At 41.8% G+C, this 21349-nt stretch overlaps 3 protein-coding genes across 5 annotated transcripts in view; 1 reads left to right on the top strand and 2 right to left on the bottom strand.

Annotated features, from left to right (window-relative positions):
- Positions 1-27: 27 nt before the first annotated feature.
- On the top strand, positions 28-5269 carry IFT20 (intraflagellar transport 20). Of its 2 annotated transcripts, none has more exons than XM_065573336.1 (5): positions 28-165; positions 2034-2203; positions 3496-3581; positions 4514-4617; positions 4808-5269. In XM_065573336.1, the coding sequence occupies exons 2-5, from the start codon at positions 2077-2079 to the stop codon at positions 4887-4889; spliced, it is 399 nt and encodes a 132-aa protein (XP_065429408.1). In that variant the 5' UTR covers positions 28-165; positions 2034-2076; the 3' UTR covers positions 4890-5269. The 2 variants fall into 2 exon arrangements, with proteins under 2 accessions (XP_065429408.1, XP_005298939.1); XM_005298882.5 differs by lacking the exon at positions 28-165 and adding an exon at positions 974-1197.
- A 158-nt stretch (positions 5270-5427) lies between these two features.
- TMEM97 (transmembrane protein 97) lies at positions 5428-10676 on the bottom strand. Its single transcript, XM_008178861.4, has 3 exons — positions 10455-10676; positions 8573-8717; positions 5428-7738 (listed from the first exon to the last, which is right to left on the bottom strand). Exons 1-3 carry the CDS (start codon positions 10659-10661, stop codon positions 7488-7490), a joined length of 603 nt encoding a protein of 200 aa, XP_008177083.2. The 5' UTR covers positions 10662-10676; the 3' UTR covers positions 5428-7487.
- Positions 10677-16085: 5409 nt separating this feature from the next.
- NLK (nemo like kinase) overlaps positions 16086-21349 on the bottom strand; it is a 104574-nt gene continuing 99310 nt past the window's right edge. Inside the window, exons 10-11 of one of the 2 annotated variants that reach the window (XM_005298880.5) lie at positions 17576-17669; positions 16086-17025 (exon numbers count right to left, since the gene is read on the bottom strand). In XM_005298880.5, the coding sequence (XP_005298937.1) occupies positions 16971-17025; positions 17576-17669 (149 nt within the window). In that variant the 3' untranslated portion in view covers positions 16086-16970. Of the gene's footprint in view, positions 17026-17569; positions 17670-21349 lie in introns of both variants that reach the window. The other variant, XM_042857829.2, reaches the window with a different exon arrangement.

Genomic DNA, 21349 nt, shown 5'->3' with positions numbered 1-21349 from the left:
TGCTGTCCCCCTGTTGGGACTACAGCTCCCAGGATGCACCGAGCCCCCCCCCCCGTTAATGGTACGTTCCATGGGGGCGGGGGTGATACCCGGGCTGTCGCCGTGGCAGCCAGAGCCCGCAGTGGCGGGAGGGGGGCGCGCGGCGCGAGCGCAGGAATCTGGCAGGTAAATACCAGCCGCGGGGCACAGGGGGGGGGGGGGTTGGTTCCCGGACGCCTGGGTTCTACTTCCACCGGGTTAGGACGCTCCACAGCCCCCCCCCACACCCACCCACAGAGCCAGGGTGGGGGGCAGGCTGGCCTTGCCCCCCCCCTACACACAGAGCCAGGGTGGGGGGCAGGCTGGCCTTGCCCCCCCCATACACACAGAGCCAGGGTGGGGGGCAGGCTGGCCTTGCCCCCCCCCCCCATACACACAGAGCCAGAGTGGGGGGCAGGCTGGCCTTGCCCCCCCCCCATACACACAGAGCCAGGGTGGGGGGCAGGCTGGCCTTGCCCCCCCCCCATACACACAGAGCCAGGGTGGGGGGCAGGCTGGCCTTGCCCTCCCCACACCCACCCACAGAGCCAGGGTGGGGAGCAGGCTGGCCTTGCCCTCCCCACACCCACCCACAGAGCCAGGGTGGGGAGCAGGCTGGCCTTGCCCCCCCCAGCACTCACCCGGCCTCCCCAGCCAGCCCCGGGTCGGTGGGGAAGCAGCTTCCTCCCCAGATACAGAGGGGAAACTGAGGCACGGCTCCAGGGACTTGGCAGCGGTCAGGCAGCCGGTCATTGGCGGAGCCGGGGATAGAAGCCAGGAGTCCTGATGCCCTGCTCCACCTTCCAGGCCACTTCCCCCCGACCCCCCGTTCTGCTCACTGAGGAGCTGGGGTTGGGGGAGCAGGGTGGGAGGCGGCCCACCTGGGCTGCATCTACCCCAAGGCTTTTCTGCAATTCTCCTATTGCTGCTCTTAAACTTGGGCTGGGACGGTCAGTCCCCACCCTGCCATCTCAACCCTATGCAATGCAGTGAACACATCATCACAGGATTGACACGAGCCTGACCATCATTGCTACCAAGGGTGGGAGAACTGCAGAAATTCACTGGTGGAGGGAAGGGCGGAGAGCTGCCTCTGATGTTTTCTTCAAGATTCCCAACCCTCCATGGAAAATCTAATGTTGGGGCAGGAGGTCTGCCCCCTAAGAAGGAAGCCTAGAGGTGAGTTGACAGGTGGAGGCAGTTAGAAAGTGAGGTGAAGGTCTGCCTGGGGGCACACTCCCCCTCCAGGCTCTCAGTTACAGCTTTACAGTCAGGAACATTTCCTGGCCTTGCTCTGTAAACTTGTGACACCTCCTCTGCTCCTAAAGGTACCAGGTTCTGCTCAGCATCACCACCTCTGCCATGTAGGGATCAATTCATCTCACACATGTCCTAGAGAGACAGTCAGTCCTTGGTCTATCAGCTTCTTTTCACAAGGTGGCACAAGGACAGATGAAGTGCTGATGGTTGGCCTGGCTCAAACTCCCACTCCGGGGAGAGCAGCAGCTTTGGGCATGCATAATTTATAGAGCCAGGGCTCAGGCAGATGTTTCTCATTACATCATGGTCCAGCTTCCCCACTTTCCCCTGTAAACCACCAGCTCCTAGGGCTCAAGTGAAGAGTATCTTACTGTCATTCTTCCTGGGCATGGGGATGGACCTATACAATTTTGTGGTTTTAAGGTTCTGTCTCACGCTGGGGTCTCTGAGTATCAGTTGAAAGTGGCTGAGAATCTTAGGACTGAAAGTAACTTTTTTTTTTTTAAACAGACTCTTGTTTAAGTGTTACAAATAATAAGTTGTGGTTCAGCCAGTCCAAGGGGGGGCCGGACCGGGATTAGTAACTGCTGCACTTGTTTGGGTAGTTCTAAGGGACATCTTGAATCATATAATAGATGTGTGTCCTCACTTACCTCTCTTGCCCCAATCCCCTGAATCGTTTCCATGGGTAGCTGCTGTGAATTTAATGCTCGTCTTTGCATGCTGTTCACTTTTTTCCCCCTTTATACGTTTAGTGCAATCAGCTTATTCTACGTTGTATCCTGAAGTGAGACAGAGATGGCCAAAGGCATTCTAGGAGATGCAAGTCTTCACTTTGATGAGCTGAATAAACTACGAATTTTGGACCCTGAGGTTGCACAGCAAACACTTGAACTCAAAGAAGAATGCAAAGCTTTTGTGGACAGTAAGTTCTTTCCTTTTTATTGGTTCTGCCTAGGTCAAGCTCTCAGCAATACTAAACATCAGGTCTAAATACTGCTTTTGCTGCTGGCTGGCCTTTTACCATCTTTAAAAGGAGTCCCTCTAATGACAAAACTGGAACTAGTTACCATTCACAGATGGAATTTTGAAACAAAACCATACGTACGTCCCTACCTCGCTTCAATTAATTTTGTCATCAGATTGCTTGAAAAGAGCACCCAATAAAGAGTAAGAGCAGTGGAAAGAAGAAAGGATGCATTCACAGAGTCTAAGCCAAGGGTTTGCTTTTGTTTTTAGAAGTCTTTTTGTTCATTGATAATGTTAAGCTGTAGCTTAGATTAGCTTGTTCCTTCTGGCTTTTCACATCAGTTACAGCCGTAACATCAGACGACTGGACTAGATGACCTCTCGAGGTCCCTTCCAAACCTATGATTCTATCAATGCTCTTTAGCAGTAGTTTCCTGTAGAGAAAACCAGACCTGGAGCTGAGTTTCTGCCTGCCAAACTGCTTCCCACAATAAACCCTATATATGAAACACCTGATAATATTGATATTTTCCCCCATACGCAACCTTTACACATTTTACAAACGTTTTCTGAAGCTGACAAGTCAGTACAGGCAGTGAGTCTACTGTGCAGACACTGTTGCGTTGTCTTCTATCAGCCAACACAGTTTCATTAACAGGGTGAAAAAACCTATTACAGTTTTAGAGCAACATTTTTTGTGAATTTTAGTGTCTGACCTATGCTTATTGGTAATAGGCTAACGAAGGCAGAGAATTTGATACTGAAATGTGCTGTTACTGTAACACATTCCTGTCTCCATCATCTATAATAATTTTTCCGATACAGGAAAAGAGGGTTTCTTGGTAGGTGGCTGGTTGAGTTTCTATTTGCAATGATTATTTTTGCTGCTGGGATTTTATGGTATGTTAGGGCACCTATCCTTGTATGGACATCTCTTTTTAAATTTAGATCTGAATCAAGAAGAATATAGGGAAGTCAAACTAAGATTAGATGTCCTAATAGGATACAAGAACTCAACCTCATCAGTGCTTAACGGCCTTTCGTTATATTTTCCTCTTCTCCATCTTAAGTTTAGTAGCAATGAAGAGCTTAAACTAAACGTATGCCTGATACAATCAATTTCAAAATGGTTAAGAATATAAAACATTAAGAAATCCAGGTTAAAAAGCACTCAAATGCTGTAGAAAAAGGTATGTGTCATTTTGATGAATACTTTTAGCTTAAACGCCACCATTTTTTCCTTTGCAGAAATTGCCGAGTTTCAGAAAATAGTGGGTAGCTTAATAGAACTTGTTGATCAACTAGCAAAAGCAGCTGAAAATGAGAAGATGAAGGTACCGTACATTGAATTATTGGCCCATGAAGTACTGTCCTGTACAATACACAGACAGCCCCTGCCCTACCTACTGTACAATCTAAGCAATCTAGCTATTTATTCAATCGGTATGATACAGATTGTTTTAGGGATCTTTTAGGTGGTAGAGCGGTAACACCTGTCTTTGGATTAACATCATAGTTGTTCGTTACCAAGGGTTTAAAGGACTAATGCTAGCCAGTAGCACACAAACACGCAAGCTCATTGAAGTGTCATGTCATTCCAGGTGCTTGTTTTTTCCCAGCCCTACAGCTTATCAATTATGTTTGCATGTAAATAGCAGATTCCTTCTTTCTAATCAGTATTTTCCTTCCACCAGTTCATTCAATAGGGCCAAAATTGAGTGCTTGGGACATTAAGCGTCAACTCTTGATGTGTCGCAATGGGCAGTGCTATCACCAAATATACCTGGCGGAAGGAAGCGGTTGATTAGAAAACAAAGAGCTTTTATTTATACACCTCTTGCTAGCTACTTTTGTGAATGTTCTTGTTGATGCACGTGTAGAAATACATGCCACTAAGATCTGTGTTTTATAGGTCAGTCTAGAAACAAGCTTGGACATTTAGTGTGTTTAAAAAAAAAACTCCCACAAACTTATTTATATTGGAAAAAGTTCAGAACTAATGGTCAGTTCTGAGCTTACCTGTCCCTTCCTTGCCCCAATCATCCAGTGGTCAAGTAATATTTCTAGACCTGGCTTTGCCTTTGGTCTTGCGCAGGTTACTAACCTGGGTCAGTCAGAGTAGTGAATATTTGAAGGGAAACGCTACGAAGATGTTATCTTCCTTGAAGTCTAATTATTAAAACTACCTGGAAAGTTGACTGGCTAGAAATGACAGTAGTAAACAATGATACAGCTCTATTACTAAAACCCAGTCTTGTTTCCATAGGCAATTGGTGCCCGAAACTTGCTAAAGTCTATAGCGAAGCAAAGAGAAGCGCAGCAGCAGCAGCTTCAGGCTTTAATAACCGAGAAGAAAATGCAGTTGGAAAGGTAAGCTAAGCTGTTACATGAAGCCAAGAACGATAGTTTTCCAGGAGTTTGGTTTAGTATTTTGAAAGAATAGATAGTAACAGAACAAACGTGACTAACTTTATTAATATCACTGGTTTTGTGGACTAGAAATTCAGTTCCAGTATTTAAACTCTAAGTACAGGTTGTAACCATTCTCTCTCTCTTCCAGATACCGAGTGGAGTACGAGACCCTGTGTAAAATAGAAGCTGACCAGAACGAATTCATTGACCAATTCATTTTTCAGAAATAAAGGATTTAAGACCAACATCCGCTGACTGGGCAAACTTGTACCTTTCCAGTATCCTGAGGATTCTAAAATATGCAGTTTTATATTGTGTACCAGTGAGCAAAGCAGTATGTGTAAAGGCAAAAAAAACCCAAACAGTTTAACACTATGTGAACTTACATTAAAATGGCAAAAAGGAGGGGTTTTCCAGGGATGTGTAAATAAGAAGAGTTCTAACCTGTCTCTTGTTTTTAAAAAAATCTGTATGGTCCCCGTAGTTTGATTTCATTTAATCTTTGAATGGACACTACTGTTATATTACATGGATCCTCCCCACCCTTTTTTTTTTTTTCTTAAGTTTACAATACTTTGGGAAATCAGGAAATAAATTATTCTTTTTAGAAGTTGCTTTATTTTCAGTTTTTTTGACCAGAATCAGCTGCTCATGTTATTTAGATAATTAAGAGACTATTTTCCTTCGATTTAACTAGTTCACTGGATTGTCACTTTAATAGTTTACCGAATGCAGCTTTTCATGTCTACACAGACACAAAACACAACATTATTAAGAAGCACCAACAGCCTGTTTTTATTTGGACTGATCAGAAGAGAATTGCCACCCAGTTAAAAAAAAAAATACACAAGTTTGTGACTAACAGAACCCACAAATGACAATCCAAAATTGGAAAACATACAGCAGAATTCAAGACAGATTATGCCTGAGACTCACAGACTCTCAGCAGTTTCTTGGGAATTTTTAACAGTGACCTAAGCTGCCAATTAATAAGACAGACCATCCTGAAGTCTTTGTGGCATGAGCAGATGTTAACTGTAAACGGATTTAAACAATGAATGTTTAAAGTTAGGTTCCAAAATCCACATTTAGATATCTGAGTATGAATGACCTGATTTCCAGAAGAGCTGAGCACCCACAAATCCCATTAAGGTTAACAGAAATTGCAGGTGGTCAGCACCTGAAATAAAAGTCAGGGTGCTTATAAAGTGCTTATATGTGGAGTTGTACACCTAACTGTAGGCAACATGAAACTGCTGGCCTTTGTAATTTAGACCACGGCACACGGATAAGGATTCCAACATACTTTCAATGACAGAATAGTCCTTGACATCATAAACAATGGATGTTACTGCAATTTAGAGGTTAATGCTCAACCTTTTAGAAGAGATTTGGAACAGAAGATCAGACCGCTTGCCATTCTATGTCGAACTGGAATGCATTTGTACATTTCATCCCAGGTGTGGCTGCAGCTTATCTCAACATTTCAAGTGGCTAAAAGGAGGGCGTAGCGCCACTCAGGTTTGGCCCATCTGCCCCTCTGTAGCTGGAAATGAAGGGGTGGGCAGGCAAACCTAAGTTGTGCTTCAATGCCATGCACCAGGTCACACCACCACTAGGTTTGGGGGCCCTCTCAAACAGGGGACCCAGGGCAAACTCCCTCTCCCGAGGCAGTCCTGAACATGGGAAATGTTCACTTCAACTGAGACGGGCTTAGGGTCAAAGTAGGATAGCCCCACGAAACCCAGGACTGCTGGGAGGTATGCTGCAGGTCAGAAATGGGTGAAAAGATCCCTGCTCATACACAATTAGGAAAAGACTTTAGGACCCGTTGGGAAGAAAGGTGCTATACAAAAAGCAGACACATATCAAAGTAGGTTACATTTTAGCATTCAGAAATCCACTTCAGAGGCAGGTCTTGAAATATACTCTAGCCCGTGATTCCAGTTCATAATCAAAAATGGAGCTGGGACAAGCAGAATCTTTAAAAAAGGATCATACTGTACTTCCAGATGGTTAGGCAATGGTATATAAGGGGGTGGATGCAGAGGCTTGGATGCAGCCTGGCAGGCGTGTCCAGGCACAAGATCAAAAATATATAATGCAATGGCTAGAGTTTTGGCCCACAAGTTCAGAGTTATGAAATCTTAAGACTTACACAACTACGTGACTTGGCTGCATTAGCAAATATTCAGTAAGACTCTTAACTTTAATGGGCCAGGTTCTGCCCCCAGCAACACCTAAGCCAATGGGATTGTGCATATGTATCTGGGGCCAGAACCAGACCCTGTTTTTACTTCTAATAAAAATGATACAGAATAACACTTCCTCCCTCACAGCCTCGCTCTACTCCCCAGCTGCTTGTAGTTAATTAAGTCATAACACTGTGCAATTATGCAGCCTCCAGCATGTCTTATTTTTAAACAGACGGGGGATCCACGGTTTCTCACACAGGTGTATTTACCATGGTCTTTTTGGAAGGAGAGCAGCTGAAAGGGAGACAGAACGTAAGTGCAATGCTCTATTTTCAGTATTGTACGTCAAAGGCTTGACATGTTTGTTTTGTTCGCACTGATGAAAAACACGAGTTTGCCAGCACCAGAGAAGTTAGGTCCCTCTAGCCACAGCAACAGGTACAGCAGGGGGAATTGCTACTTGTTTTGGGAAGAGCAGTGACTTACAGCCAATTCAAGTCTTCTATTTGGGACTCATACTAGTGGGAATTGGGGCAGCAGACTGCACTAGACGGACACTTATCCCCCAGGACCTGGACGGAGTAGATTCAGAGAACAGATGGGGATAGATATTTAGGCTGTTTCCATTCACCATTATTTCTTTTTCCTTTTCTCCACCTGGTTGTATTGGGGGCTGTACAACATGGTAAACAGGAGCAGAATGGGAATCAGCAAATACGGCGCATAGAAGAATAACAGAGTAAGGCGTTCCTGCTGCGTCTCGGGACCCTGATGCTTGGACGCTGAGAAATCGTGAAACAGGATGTGTGCAAGGATAGGAAATACAGTTGTAGCTACGTGACTGGAGTAGATCATTGCTGGAGTCCGTATCCATTTGCAGCCACCTGTATTCGAGGCAGAAAAGTATAACATTTGTTTGAAATAAGAGGGCAGCATTCAATAGCCTTAGGATAAATACATTAAAGAGGGTGAACGCATATTCAGATCTAAGCTGCTATGAGAGAGTTAGGTATTAGCAGAAAATTAACCCAGACTGCACAAGCCTCAATTACAAGTAGTATATGGAAGCAGGAAAACTAATCTGTTTTTATTAGGTGGAAGAGTGGCAACACAAGGCGTGCCAACTGGAAGCTTAGAAAGACAGGATGCAAATAGGATTCCTGGGACCTCTCTTCAAAGCAAGCTGATCAAATATTTTCATCTTCAAAAAAATAGACACACAGACTTAATTCAAGAATTATATTCTTAGGTCGACCACCAGGTATCGTGTAGATGCCGAGTATCATTATACCCATTTTACAGAGGTTAAGTGATTCGTCCAAGGTCATATAAGAAGTCTGTGGGAGAACCTGGAATAAACGCCCCACGTCCTAACAGGGCTGTTCTCTCCCCACTGGGCCCTATTACCTAGAAACCTAGGATTTTTGGTTTAAGATAAAGGTCTCTGTTGTGGGAATGAAGTGTATTGTGCCAGGCTTGACAAGCATCAGCGAAAGAATAATTTTTCCTGTTTTTATTTTCATTATTTTCCTACAGGCTCTATTCTACACTCCTAACGGAGGCAAAATTCCTAGTGAAAAAACAGGAATCCCCCCCCCCCCCCCACTTGATGTATTTGTAATGGCTTAAGTGTACAGAACAATCTTTCTGTACCACCTAAAATGACTATCTGCAAGACGACCGCATGCCCAATATTCTTTCATTCCTTCTGTACCCACCTTTTAAGAATGCATAGGCTGCAAAGGGAAAGAAAGGCAGTTGTAAGGCGGCTTCACAACATATAAACGACTTAAACCATGGAGGGGGCTCCAGCATCATGGGATCTTTGAAGGTCACCGCATACCATTTTAACAACTCCGCCAGCTTAAGGAAAAAACCACAACAGATTAACACACTTAACGTTAGCTGCACTGAGAAACAAGGCACTTTACATGACCCATTAGATGGAGCCATCGTTACAGCGAGAGAAACCTTTTAGAAGATACGGTCTCATCTTGATACGCAAGGCTTCAGCTGTGCAACTATTAGAGTTAATGGGAATTACGCTGCGAAAGTCTCTCAAAGTGGTGAACGCGCTCCGTAAGCATACATTCCATTCTGCAGCGTTTTGTTCCCCACGTTCTCAGGGTTATCACAACCTTACATAGAACCTGCTGCTTCAGACGTGAATGGCCACAGACCACCCTGATCCCTTTTTCCACGTAGGGCGCAAGCCAGGTTTCGTGGAGAGAGGAAATATTCTTGAATTCCACTCTTCTTGGCCCTGCCACTGGAAGGACAGGTGGGGCCAGATTTACAAAGGTATTTAGGCACTCCAAGAGGCAGACAGGTGCCTAGTGGAATTCACAAAAGTGAATATGTTTGTACAGCGCCTAGCTCAGCGTCCTAGTCCACCGCTGGGTTCCTAGGCACTATGATAACACATAAACAGGAGTTCAACGCCTAATTCACGTAGGTGCTTTTCGAATTCCCACTAGGCCCCTATCTGCATCTTTAGACATCTAAATACCTTTATACTGCTGGCCCATGGGATTTAAATAGTCCTATAAAGAGGTTTTTGTCCCAGCTAAATGTTAAATGAGTCTGAATGACAGAAAAATCAATTTAAATGTGGTTTTGTTAGGAGGCCTTTGGTTGAAAGTCCATTGAGATTTGCAAGTTCATTTTTAATTTAAATATGGCTTCTAAAATAGAAGAAGCCTCCTGATTGACCCAGAGAAGGCAGAAATCAAATCGATTATATTTATAGTTTTCTATCATACTGATCAAACCCCGGTGACAAAAAAATGAATTTTTATAAATAACTCGTATTGTACCTTGATTGGTCATATTTTGGGAACCAGTTATCTCTGCCTCTTTCACATCCATGGTGGGGTTTAGCACAGGAAACAAATGTACTGAACCATGAGGCCAGTGTTACAGACGTCACTCAATGAACAACAGGACTTTGCTCTGAACTCTTCCAGTCTCTCTCTCAGACTGGATTAACTTTTTAAAGACAAGAAGTAACATCGAGTGCTTTCCATATGCAGAAGAAATCTACTGTCAACCAGATATTCGGGTATTTCTAGGCTGGTTAGGTTAGACTCCGGCAATAGCTTAGCATGCTAGGAAGATAAAAGTAGGAGAGATTTTAGCAAGGAGGTTTCTTGCTCTTATCGGACTCGTTTAGATTGAATTGGCAGAGGAAGCTTGCACGGATTTCATTTGATTCTTTGAACCATTTTGGAAGCCAGTTGATTTGTGCCCTCGTGAACTAATCGAAGTGAAATTTAGCCTAGTGACCCCAAACTAATGAGCTTTGGCACAGGATATACGATCTATATTTATACTTAATACTACATAAAAGCTAAGTGGTATTGTAAAAAACGGACTGTAAATTACTAGCCATCTAGTGAACAATGACTCATTATTAACACTGCAGAACAAGAGCGGAGCCTTTTCTCAAAGATGCAGCAAGATCAAGTTTTTCAAGCTAAAGGCTGGGCACAAAGTCATTGCTATTCAAACCCTTCTATCGGACAGTCCCTACAGATTTTGCACAAGCTGCAAACACGCACAAATCACAATGTCACCGAGAGATTCCTGGCAGCTACTTACACTCTGAGGGTAGATGCCAGCTCCATGCACAAGTGGTTGCAGGTCTATGATTAAAGTGATGGGAATATGAGTGAGGAAGTACAGGGCAAAAACCCACTCCAGTAAGCCTGTAACAGCAGCCATACCTTCCCTGGTGCAGTGCAGAGGCAGCAGGAAGTCAGCTTGTAAGCAACAGACAGCAACATGCCATCTTTCTCCTGCTCCCATTGGCTGCACTCTCAGTAGGTTGGGTTTCCTGCTGGGACAACTCACAATTTAAAGGGCTACTCGTTTTGCTGAAGTCAACCCATGTGCAGTGCCTTCCCTTAAGGAAGATTCCATACAACTGAAGAGGAGGAGAACGTACTATATTTGCGCTACAATCTATTTTAAAGACTTCAAAACATTTTCATAGCTTGGTTAGGAAAAAAAAAAAGTATTGGCTCGATCCTTAGTACTCAGCTCAACAAATTAAGCCATCAACACAGCACAGGATTTAGCAGGTTGCCTTTGAAGCCGGTAGAAGGAGGTCAGAAATCCTCTGTGCGCACATGCACACTATTATGGATTCCCAAAGGAATCTAAGGGACTCAGGAGAATAAGTGCCATTGACTTTCAGCGGGACCTGTGCCGTTAAGTAGCTTAGGAGTGAGCTTTTCAAAAGTACCCAATAGGTAAGAATTTCTGGTTAGCAGAAGAATCACAAGTTGTTTTGAGAAGATGCTCATATATACTCCTGCTCACGTTCATTTCTTTACTTTTACCAGACCCCGTGCTGAGTCCAATCACTAACAAACCTTACGCTTTCTGGTTGTCCCACTAGTTAACTTCCTCCTGGATACGAATTTTCAGCAGGCTGAAGGGTTTGGGTAAGATCCCAGGAGTAAGAGGGGAAAATGTGTCTAAATGTCCTAAGAGTACTCCACTTGTGAGGTAACTCCCTTTTCTTCATATGTCATTATACAATGCCTGCATCTGTAATTTTCACTCCATGCATCTGAAGAAGTGGGGTTTTTACCCACGAAAGCTTACGCCGAAATAAATGTTAGTCTTTAAGGTGCCGCCGGACTCCTCATTGTTTTTGTGGATACAGACTAACATGGCTACCCCCGCTACTTAATGAAGCAGGAGTTTCTGCATTAGTACCAATGCACTTCCCAGTAGCAGGTTGTGTTCCTGTCTCAAACATAAGTAGCTTTCTTTAAAAACTATTAATAAGGTTTACTTCAAATCACTGAGCCAGTCCTATTCCCTTCCTGAACTGGAAGTTGACTATGGTTAAAGATCCAGTTTATGTATCAGGTTATTATTTGTGCAGTGGCTGTACACATCTTTCCTTAATACAGATAGTAAACAAAGCTTTCAAGAATAGAAATACTACCTGATTGACACCAGTGCCAGGCACAGCTGACAGCAAAGATCTATCTTATAAAAATAGGTAATTGAATAATAGGTGCATTTCAAAGATCTCAAGATATTCTAGTACTACAAGAAATATAAAGTGTAAGGGAATAAGACCGGGAAAGTCGCTACACAATGGATTGAACATATGATTTTAATATTTATTGAAAATTCAAATCCTGTTAGCAGTTCAAAGGGGATACTAGATTTGGATACACTTGCCTTATGCTCTGGAGGTGTTGTCTACCTGAAGTTGTGCCAACATTTCTATTGGAAAGCCCTTAACTTTTAGGGAGTCTAAGTTTTAAACCTTTTCTCCTTGTTCAAATGCTACATTGGACCACATCTTCTTCTGCTGGTATGTCTTCATGGAACTACACTGATTTACACCAAGTAAGGATCAGCTCATATAGGTGAAATACTGGCTCCAGTGAGGTCAGTAGGACCAAGATTTCATTCTAGTGCTGTCTGAGTTATAATCAATACTAACCTAATTGTAACTTAATACCAAGTATCCTGTACAGTCTCCCTCACACAACATTCTTTAATGTAAGGGACTGTGTCCTCCTGTGTGTGGAGAGAGAGGTTCAAACCTTGTCGGGGGCACTGAAAACCAAGCAATAAGCATTATATGTCCATTTTAGCCTCTGCTTGTGTCTTCCAGCTGCTGTCTCAGTTTGGGAAGATCCCAGCCCATCTCCATCTCAGAAGACTGAATTCTTTAATGGCAGTGGAGATTTAAATGCCGTCAAACTCAAACATTCAAATTAAGCCGAGTTGTTGATGCAAATAAAGAAAGCGCATTCATTACATAAGAACAGCCATACTGGGTCAGACTAATGGTCCATCTAGCCCAGTATCCTGTCTTCCAACAATGGTCAATGCCAGGTGCTTCAGAGCAGTGGTCCCCAACCTTTTTCGTCTGGCGGGCACCAGACAACGAGCCACGGAGGACCATGGCAGCAGATAAGCAGCCGCCAAAATGCCGCTGACAAATGGCAACGTCAATAGGTGTCACCGCCGAAATGCTGCCGAGAATTCAGCGGCATTTTGGCGGTGGTGCCTCTGGATGACGCTGCTTCTCGGTGGCATTTTGGCGGATGCTCATCCGGTGGCCAGTATGCGGGCGCACTTATACGCCCTGGTGGGTGCCATGGTGCCCGTGGGCACTGCGTTGGGGACCCCTGCTTCAGGGGGAATAAACAGAACAGGATAATTATTGAGTGATCCATCCTGTCATCCACTCCCAGCTTCTGACAATTAGAGGCTTAGGACACCCAGAGCATGGGATTGCAGCCATCATCATCTTGGCTAATAGCCATTGATAGACTTATCCTCCATGAACTTGCCCAATTCTTTTTTGAAACTAGTTAGTTTTGGCTTTCATGAAATCCCCTGGCAACAAGTTCCACAGGTTGATTGTGCATTGTGTGAAGAAATCGACTCCTACGCAGTTGATCTTGTGTCTTCAATGCTGTTCTCTGCCACAGACTTGCCTTCAACCAAAGTACCTGCTGCTTGTATGTGTATTGTGAGCAAAGTGCTTGCAATATTTACGTCCATTTTTGCATCTTTTCCTGCCCTTGTCTTCTCCCTTCTTGCCCCCAAGAAACCACCCCATGCAGTATATACCTCTACCCCAATACAACGCTGTCCTTGGGAGCCAAAAAAAAATCTTACCGCGTTATAGGTGAAACCGCGTTATATCGAACTTGCTTTGATCCGCCGGAGTGCGCAGCCCCACCCCACCCTCCCGAGCGCTGCGTTACCATGTTCTATCCGAATTCGTGTTATATCGGGTCACGTTATATCGGGGTAGAGGTGTATTTGTCAAGTAGCATCTTTGTGGTAACTGAAAGCCAGTTGTTTTAAAATTATTTTTCCACACTTGCTAATTCTGCACCTATTATCAGTGCAAATCTAATAAAGGGGAAGCATGAGCTAAAGTCCAAGAGCTTATAGATCAGTAGTGACAACATTATTTAACCCCTTGTACAAGAGGAACTTAAACTGCTTAAAATGCAGCCCAGAAAATTCAAAACTGGTCAACAGATAAGCTAAATTTTAGCCTTATTGGATGCAAAGAGGGTGCAAAGAGGTATTTCAATAGGACTTCCCATTTTTAATTAGTAGTCAGAGTAAGATCTATGCAGAATAGCTAATTATATATTAATGCTCCTCATTTTAGTCCTAGAATTACTATCTTTGTCCCACAGACACAGCACCTGATGCTGCTCTCATTTAATTGTAATTTATGTACAGAACCAAGAAACTGAGGCTACAGAAAATGGTAAAGTCATCACACATTTTAAAACGCTTGCCCTTGTGTGTGCATACTCATTCCTCAGGGGGCCCATCCCACATTTGGGCCAATGCAGATATAGATATACAGATGATATAGGTATCAACACAATTTCGTTCCTTGTGTGTTTATTGAGAAGCCCTACAGAGGAAGCTCTGGCCGTTAGCTCCAACAGGCTTTGTACCGATGCACAATGTGGATATTACTATTCATAACATTATGAAGTAAACCCTTTACAACACTACGTATTTAAGGAGAGAGCAGTTCTAGCAGCAATCCATTTCATATCAGCATTTAAAATAACCAGACTCAGGAAAAATGGAAGCAGAATTGAGTGAGTAGCGCTGGCTAAACAAAAGTAGTACCAAATAAATTAACTGACACCAGTTTAGTGATCTCCATACATGAAACAGGAATGTGACACCACCACCAACTTGATGTTGAAATTTGGCTCATCATCATATGAAGAAATTGAGGCAGAGAGGTTACATGAATTGCCTGAAGTCACTGAGGTAACCCGTGTCAGAGCTGGGAACAGAACCCAGACGTTCTGACTCCCAGTCTTGCATTCAAGCCATGACACCATCCTTCCCCATCTATAAGACTATTCTATTTCTTATGGGTTCTAGCAGCTGTAACTATGTGAGTTACTTGCTTGATTCTTTGAAAGGTTCATAACCATGAAATGTGTGAAATGCGTTCCATTCTGGTTTCTAATGCAACACTGCTGAATACTGGGCTACTTACATTAGTTGTTTAGAAAATCCATTAACGCTTTTGCTTTGAAAGAAAGAATTACGTGGATTTTGCAAACAAAGAAAAAAGAAAGTAGAACCAACCATCCTTGAGTGGGTATCTTTAATCCCGCCCATCTAAGTGTAAACCAAATTTCTTATTTATCTTCTGTTAACCTGTGGTTCTCAGCTTCATCCATGAGCTAACATTGCAATAAGGTTCAGAAAATAATTAGAGTAACTGGATGCTTCATAAAAAGTAAATATATCAACTAAACCGCCCCCACCAAATCAAGATGCTTTGAAGTCTTCTCACTTTAAACTATTTCCGACAGCATTAAATTAAGTTTAGAATAACTGAAAAGCTAGCAAACTTTTTGGGGGAGGCGGAATGAGTCACGAAATGAAAAGATAACACCACTTCTTTTTCAAATGTCACATTTAATGTTTTCACCACTGTACTTCAAATCTACATTTTACAAAGTGACCAGCAAGTGTGCCACATTAACTGTCCAACCTCTGAGATTTTACCTTTCATACCAGTGTCTTCTTGGGCTCTTTTAATTAAACACGTTTCTCATTCAAGTGAATTGAAATGTTTCAGTTGGTTTTATTCTCAAGAGCCTCATAAAAAACAAAGATATTGCACCATCTTTGTTTAGTAATTCAATGTTTGTTTCTTTCACAGCAAATAATTACTTCATTGAAGTTAAAACTTCCAAACATAACTTACTAATAATCTCCAATTTCAGCTCAGATCACTCTTGTTGAAAATACTCTGCTAAATACAGATAACTTACAATAACTTTAACAGTTAATTGTCCATAACAAACACCAAGGTTTTTCCCCAGACCAATGCTCAAAATTTAAGACCATCCATTAGTATTTCTTTGTACAGGTGAAAAACAGTCTTCAATTTTCTTGTCTTGTTTTAAATATAAAAGTTGGAAGGGACATTCAAGTTTCAAGTCTCCACACTGAACTTAAAAAAAAAAATAATAATCATGTGGAGGTAAACAAACCAAGTTGTATACTCCAGGAGGTAGAGGCCTTCAATTTGTGTTCATATATACATATGCACAGAATAATTCAGTGTTCCAACAGAAAAAAAAGAATTAGCCAAAAAGAAATAAAAGTTATTTACTACTGTGACATTTCAAGACTTCCACAGCTTTGCCTAAAGACACAAACACAATTAACATAATTCCCTATGTGTTGTTTTTTTTTTTTTTCCTTTTCTTTCTTTCTTTTTTTTTTTTTCTCTCAACTGTCCAGTGCAGGAAAAAATTCTCACAAAATTTCACAGACCTAAAATGTGCAAGCTAGTTTCTCTCTATACAGCAATGATGTCAGGATTCTTTGAAATTAGCCCATAAATGGAATTATTTACACACATAGAAGATGCATGCTTGGGGGTTTTATGTAAGAAAGAGCAGAAAAACTTCTAATAAAAATAGATTAAATATATATATATATATTTATACCGGGTAAGGAAACAGAAGTTTATTCTCTCCTAGTCACAAACTCATTCTCTCTACTCACAACATTTGATTTTAGAACAGCACACATTACCATCACAGCTCTAGTGAGAAGCTATTTATAGGATTTGATCATCAGGTGACATGTCCATTCATAGTCTGGTCACTGTCATCTGATGTGACTTCATGATTGGTCGCAATCAAGCTCTCTGTATTCCTTAATTTTAGAAAACCCCAGATCTTCAGGAATGGCTCAATATCAAAATGTATGTCTATCCTTTTTACAATCTCACTTCAATTAAAAAAATCAAAACAAAAAACAACCTCCCCAAATTTGGTTCAATTCTCTGTTTGTTCCGAGCTGAGCCATCACAGCTGCGCCAGAATTCATAAAACATGTGCAACTCTGGGTAAAATATTTTCTTCTAAAAGCACAACCACTTTACAAGATTAAAAGTCTAGTACATCTCTAAATATTATTCGTATCATACAAGTAGTGGTTGTTAATTTAAAACTTCATTAGTAAAATTACAGTACAAGCAAGATTAACCTCCAGAATTGCAAATCCCAGACTCCAGTGGAAAGCTACATTACATCTTCAGTAGTATATCATCTTCTACTTTTATTCCCAAACCAGTGGAGATGGCGGCATCTCAGATGGCTGAGCAACAGTGGAACTAGAATATAACAAGAACAGAAAATCAGTGTTCATTAACAATGGGTAACAGACAAGCAGCACAAGAAACGTAAGGTTTGATTAGTAAAACCAACATTTACCTCTAAAACTCAGATCAATAACCTTTTATATTAAAATATTAAAGCATACATTTTTGTCATTATCCTTAATTGCTCATTTTTGTAACGGTTCTCCATTCATCGTTTTATTTAATTGTAAATTTTTGCAGTACAATTTTAAAATTAGAATCTCTCCTGAGTACATAAATCTCTCAATGTTAAACTTTACATGCTGTCACACAAAAAATCTGTTCACAAACAGATGATCTATTACTTGAACTTGATACATGTTTTACTGAAGTTCAGCATCACCTAAATAAAAGTACTTTTAAGTTTAATCATAAATGTTTATACTATTCTTAGCAGAAGGCAGTTATATGGAACGTTTCCCCACTCCCCTTAATTCAAAATTTAAAAACATTTCAAATGTATCATAAATGCTGTACAACTAAGAAATGTGAATTAGTATCAGATGTGATTACATACAGTTACCTAATAAAGCTCTTAAAAGCAGCAGACTGAGGGTTGATGCAGAGAGGTACTCGGTTTCCTTTCTGCTGTTCCAAAATGAACTGATGGATTATTTCTGTACAAGAAACAATTGACACCATTAGGTTAGCACTTTTTGCTTTGATTAGATGCAATGTGGAGTAGAAGAAAAATATGGTTTTCTTTGGTGAGAGTACATACAATAAGATTACTGGGGACAAGAGTGGAAAATAAGCCACCCAGTTTTCCCATCACCAATGTGATGTATCCTACTAAATACCACAAATGCCCATGGTACTTTCATATATACATTGAAATAAAGTAAGTAAAATAAATACCCAGCCCCTACTAAAACACTAAGTGATGACAGATTATGGATTGAATATGAAAATCTAAGGGCAATTTCTTGAAGTGCATAAAACTCTCAATAGAGTTAACTGAAGTTGCAAGAATGGAGAACACAACCCTAACATCTACTATATGTTATTAGTATATAAAGAGCTGAAACTAGAAACTTCTGCATCCAGATTCGCTGATCAGTCCAGTCTGATACTTAAATACACAGCAATTGCAGCTATTAAATTCATGAAGCAAGCCTATAGTACTACTTGGTGAGGTGAAAACGAATCAATCCTCACAGAGCAAGGGGAACTCTGCATACATTATCTGCCTTGCATCTCCTTATGCAGGAGAAAACATGGCAACTGGCAGAGATGGAAACAGGGCAGGAATGCTATCTTCTAGGAGAGGACTCTGGTATGGACTTTAAGTAGAGGGCGGCATGCAAGAGTTTACAGTGCTGTCAGCAATCCCTGATGGGAGCTCTCAGAACAATCCATTGACCACTGCCAACCCCCGTGTTTCAGTCTGTACCTGAATGGGGCCAGCAATACCACTAGTTGGTAACAATAGTGGTATTCTGTCTTTGATGTCAGGTTTCAGTGGTAGCCATGTAAGTCTGTATCAGGAAAAAAAAAAAAAAAAAAAACCCGAGGAGTCCTTGTGACATCTTAGAGACTAACAAATTTATTTGGGCATAAGCTTTCGTGGGCTAGAATCCACTTCATCAGATGCATGAAGTGAAAAATACAGGAGCAGGTATAAATACATGAAAGGATGGGGTGTTTTACCAAGTGTTAGGTCAGTCTAACGAGATAAATCAATTAACAGCAGGATACCAAGGGAGGAAAAACTTCTGAAGTGATAAGAGGGTGGCCAATTACAGACAGTTGACAAGAAGGTGTGAGTAACAGTAGGGAGAAATTAGTATTGGGGAAATTAAGTTTAGGTTTTGTAATGACCCAACCACTCCCAGTCTTTATTCAGGCCTAATCTGATGGTATCCAGTTTGCAAATTAATTCCAGTTCTGCAGCTTCATGTTGGAGTCTGGTTTTGAAGTTCTTTTGTTGAAGAATTGCCACTTTGAGGTCTGTTATTGAGTGACCAGAGAGACTGAAGTGTTCTCCTACTGGTTTTTGAATGTTATGATTCCTGATGTCAGATTTGTGTCCATTTATTCTTTTGCGTAGAGACTGTCCAGTTTGGCCAATGTACATGGCAGAGGGACATTGCTGGCACATGATGGCATATATCACATTGGTAGATGTACAGGTGAACGAGTCCCAGATAGTGTGACCGATGTGATTAGGTTCTATGATGGTGTCCCTTGAATAGATATGTGGACAGAGTTGGCACTGGGGTTTGTAGCAGGGTTTGGTTCCTGGGTTGGTGTTTTTGTTGTGTGGTGAGTAGTTGCTGATGAGCATTTGCTTCAGCTTGGGGGTCTGCCTGTAAGCGAGGACTGGCCTGTCTCCCAAGGTCTGTGAGAGTGAGGTATCTTCCTTCAGGATAGGTTGTAGATCCTTGATGATACGCTGGAGAGGTTTTAGTTGGGGGCTGTAGGTGACGGCTAGTGGCGTTCTGTTACTTTCTTTGTTGGGCCTGTCTTGTAATAGGTGACTTCTCGGTACCCTTCTGGCTCTGTCAATCTGGCAAATGCAAGTGCATTTGCTCCGATCCCTCAGACAGAGACAAACACCTACAGAATCTCTATCAAGCGTTCTTAAAACTGCAATACCCACCCTGGTGAAGTGAAGAAAGACTCCAACATGAAGCTGCAGAACTGGAGTTAATTTGCAAACTAGATACCATCAGATTAGGCCTGAATAAAGACTGGGAGTGGTTGGGTCATTACAAAACCTAAACTTAATTTCTCCAATACTAATTTCTCCCTATTTATACCTGCTCCTGTATTTTTTACCTCATACATCTGATGAAGTGGGTTCTAGCCCACGAAAGCTTATGCCCAAATAAATTTGTTAGTCTCTAAGGTGCCACAAGGACTCCTCATTTTTTTTTGTCTTTGATGTGAATGCTTGCAGGAGATCCTGATTACTAGATCAGTGAAACAAGGTGGTGAAATAATACCTTTTACTGGACCAATTTCTGTTGGTGAAAGAGAAGCTGTAAGCTCGAAAGCTTGTCTCTTTCACCAACAGAAGTTGGCCCAATAAAATATATTACCTCACCCATCTTGTCTTTCTAATATCCTGGGACCAACCTGGCCATCACACGGCAAACATACAGGATGTATGACAGGGCCATTGACGCTGGCAATGTGATGGGGCTCTCCCATATCATTGGCCTGACAGCTTTAAGCAGCAGGATCTGACATTACAAATGTGGCCCTGCCACAGGAAGTCCTGTGCGCATACATATGCAGCAGAGGGAAAAGGGGCAAGGTTTTTATATAGATAAAATGTTTTAGCTATAGGATTTTTTTTTTTTTTTTAAATAACGCAAGGTATTTGCCAGGAGTTACGATGCTGCTAGCTAGCTATTGCTTCATCACATGTGGGAGGAATCTGCCCTTCTCACCTATGAAGGATCTCCTCAGGCACATGCTATACTCCTCCCAAATTTACTTGCACAACTTCATTGGGAGGAGGAGGATGGAAGTTACATGGCCTATAATGGAGTAGATATTTCTTTCTCCCTTGCAGCAGTTTGAGAGTGCAGATTCGTTTTATATGTCAGTGAACTGCAGGGCTTTTGAGAGCACAGTAAAATTAAAGATGGGTAAAAGTAAGACCCACGTTGGTACTCGCGTACAAGATAGGATCTGCAGCTGCATGCCACAATAGATATTCAAGTTAGGAAAAAGAATGCCTACTCCAATTGCCATTTTTGCATGGGCCCTGGAGGTTTGTGGCATTTTTTTAAATCCTTGAATAGATTGGCATTATTTCATTAGGAATAGTACACAATGTCCTTGCTTCGTGAGATGTACAGCTGACATTGCTTGCATCTTAGCACCAAACGAGGCACAAAGTAGTACATTCATTTGGTTCCTTAGTTAATAAAAAAGATATTAATGTTCACAAAAATCCTTAATAAAAATCAGTTTTGAAAACCTCTCTCTCTAGGTTTCAGAGTAGCAGCCGTGTTAGTCTGTATCCGCAAAAAGAACAGGAGTACTTGTGGCACCTTAGAGACTAACAAATTTATTAGAGCATAAGCTTTCGTATATCCATAAGCATATGCATCCGAAGAAGTGGGCTGTAGCCCACGAAAACTTATGCTCTAATAAATTTGTTAGTCTCTAAGGTGCCACAAGTACTCCTGTTCTCTCTCTCTATATACACATATAAAGTAGTACATTAGCATATACCTCTCTATTGAGGTATTAAAATGGAAATTTAAATGAAATTAAAATTAGACACATTGTGTTTATGGCACATAGTAGGAATTTTTAAAATCAACATTTTAATTGAAAT

Source organism: Chrysemys picta, chromosome 19 (assembly GCF_011386835.1).
Source record: "Chrysemys picta bellii isolate R12L10 chromosome 19, ASM1138683v2, whole genome shotgun sequence".
Lineage (NCBI taxonomy): Eukaryota > Metazoa > Chordata > Testudines > Emydidae > Chrysemys > Chrysemys picta.
The sequence above is the reverse complement of the archived record's forward strand: the minus strand, read 5'-3'. Positions and strand labels throughout refer to the sequence as shown.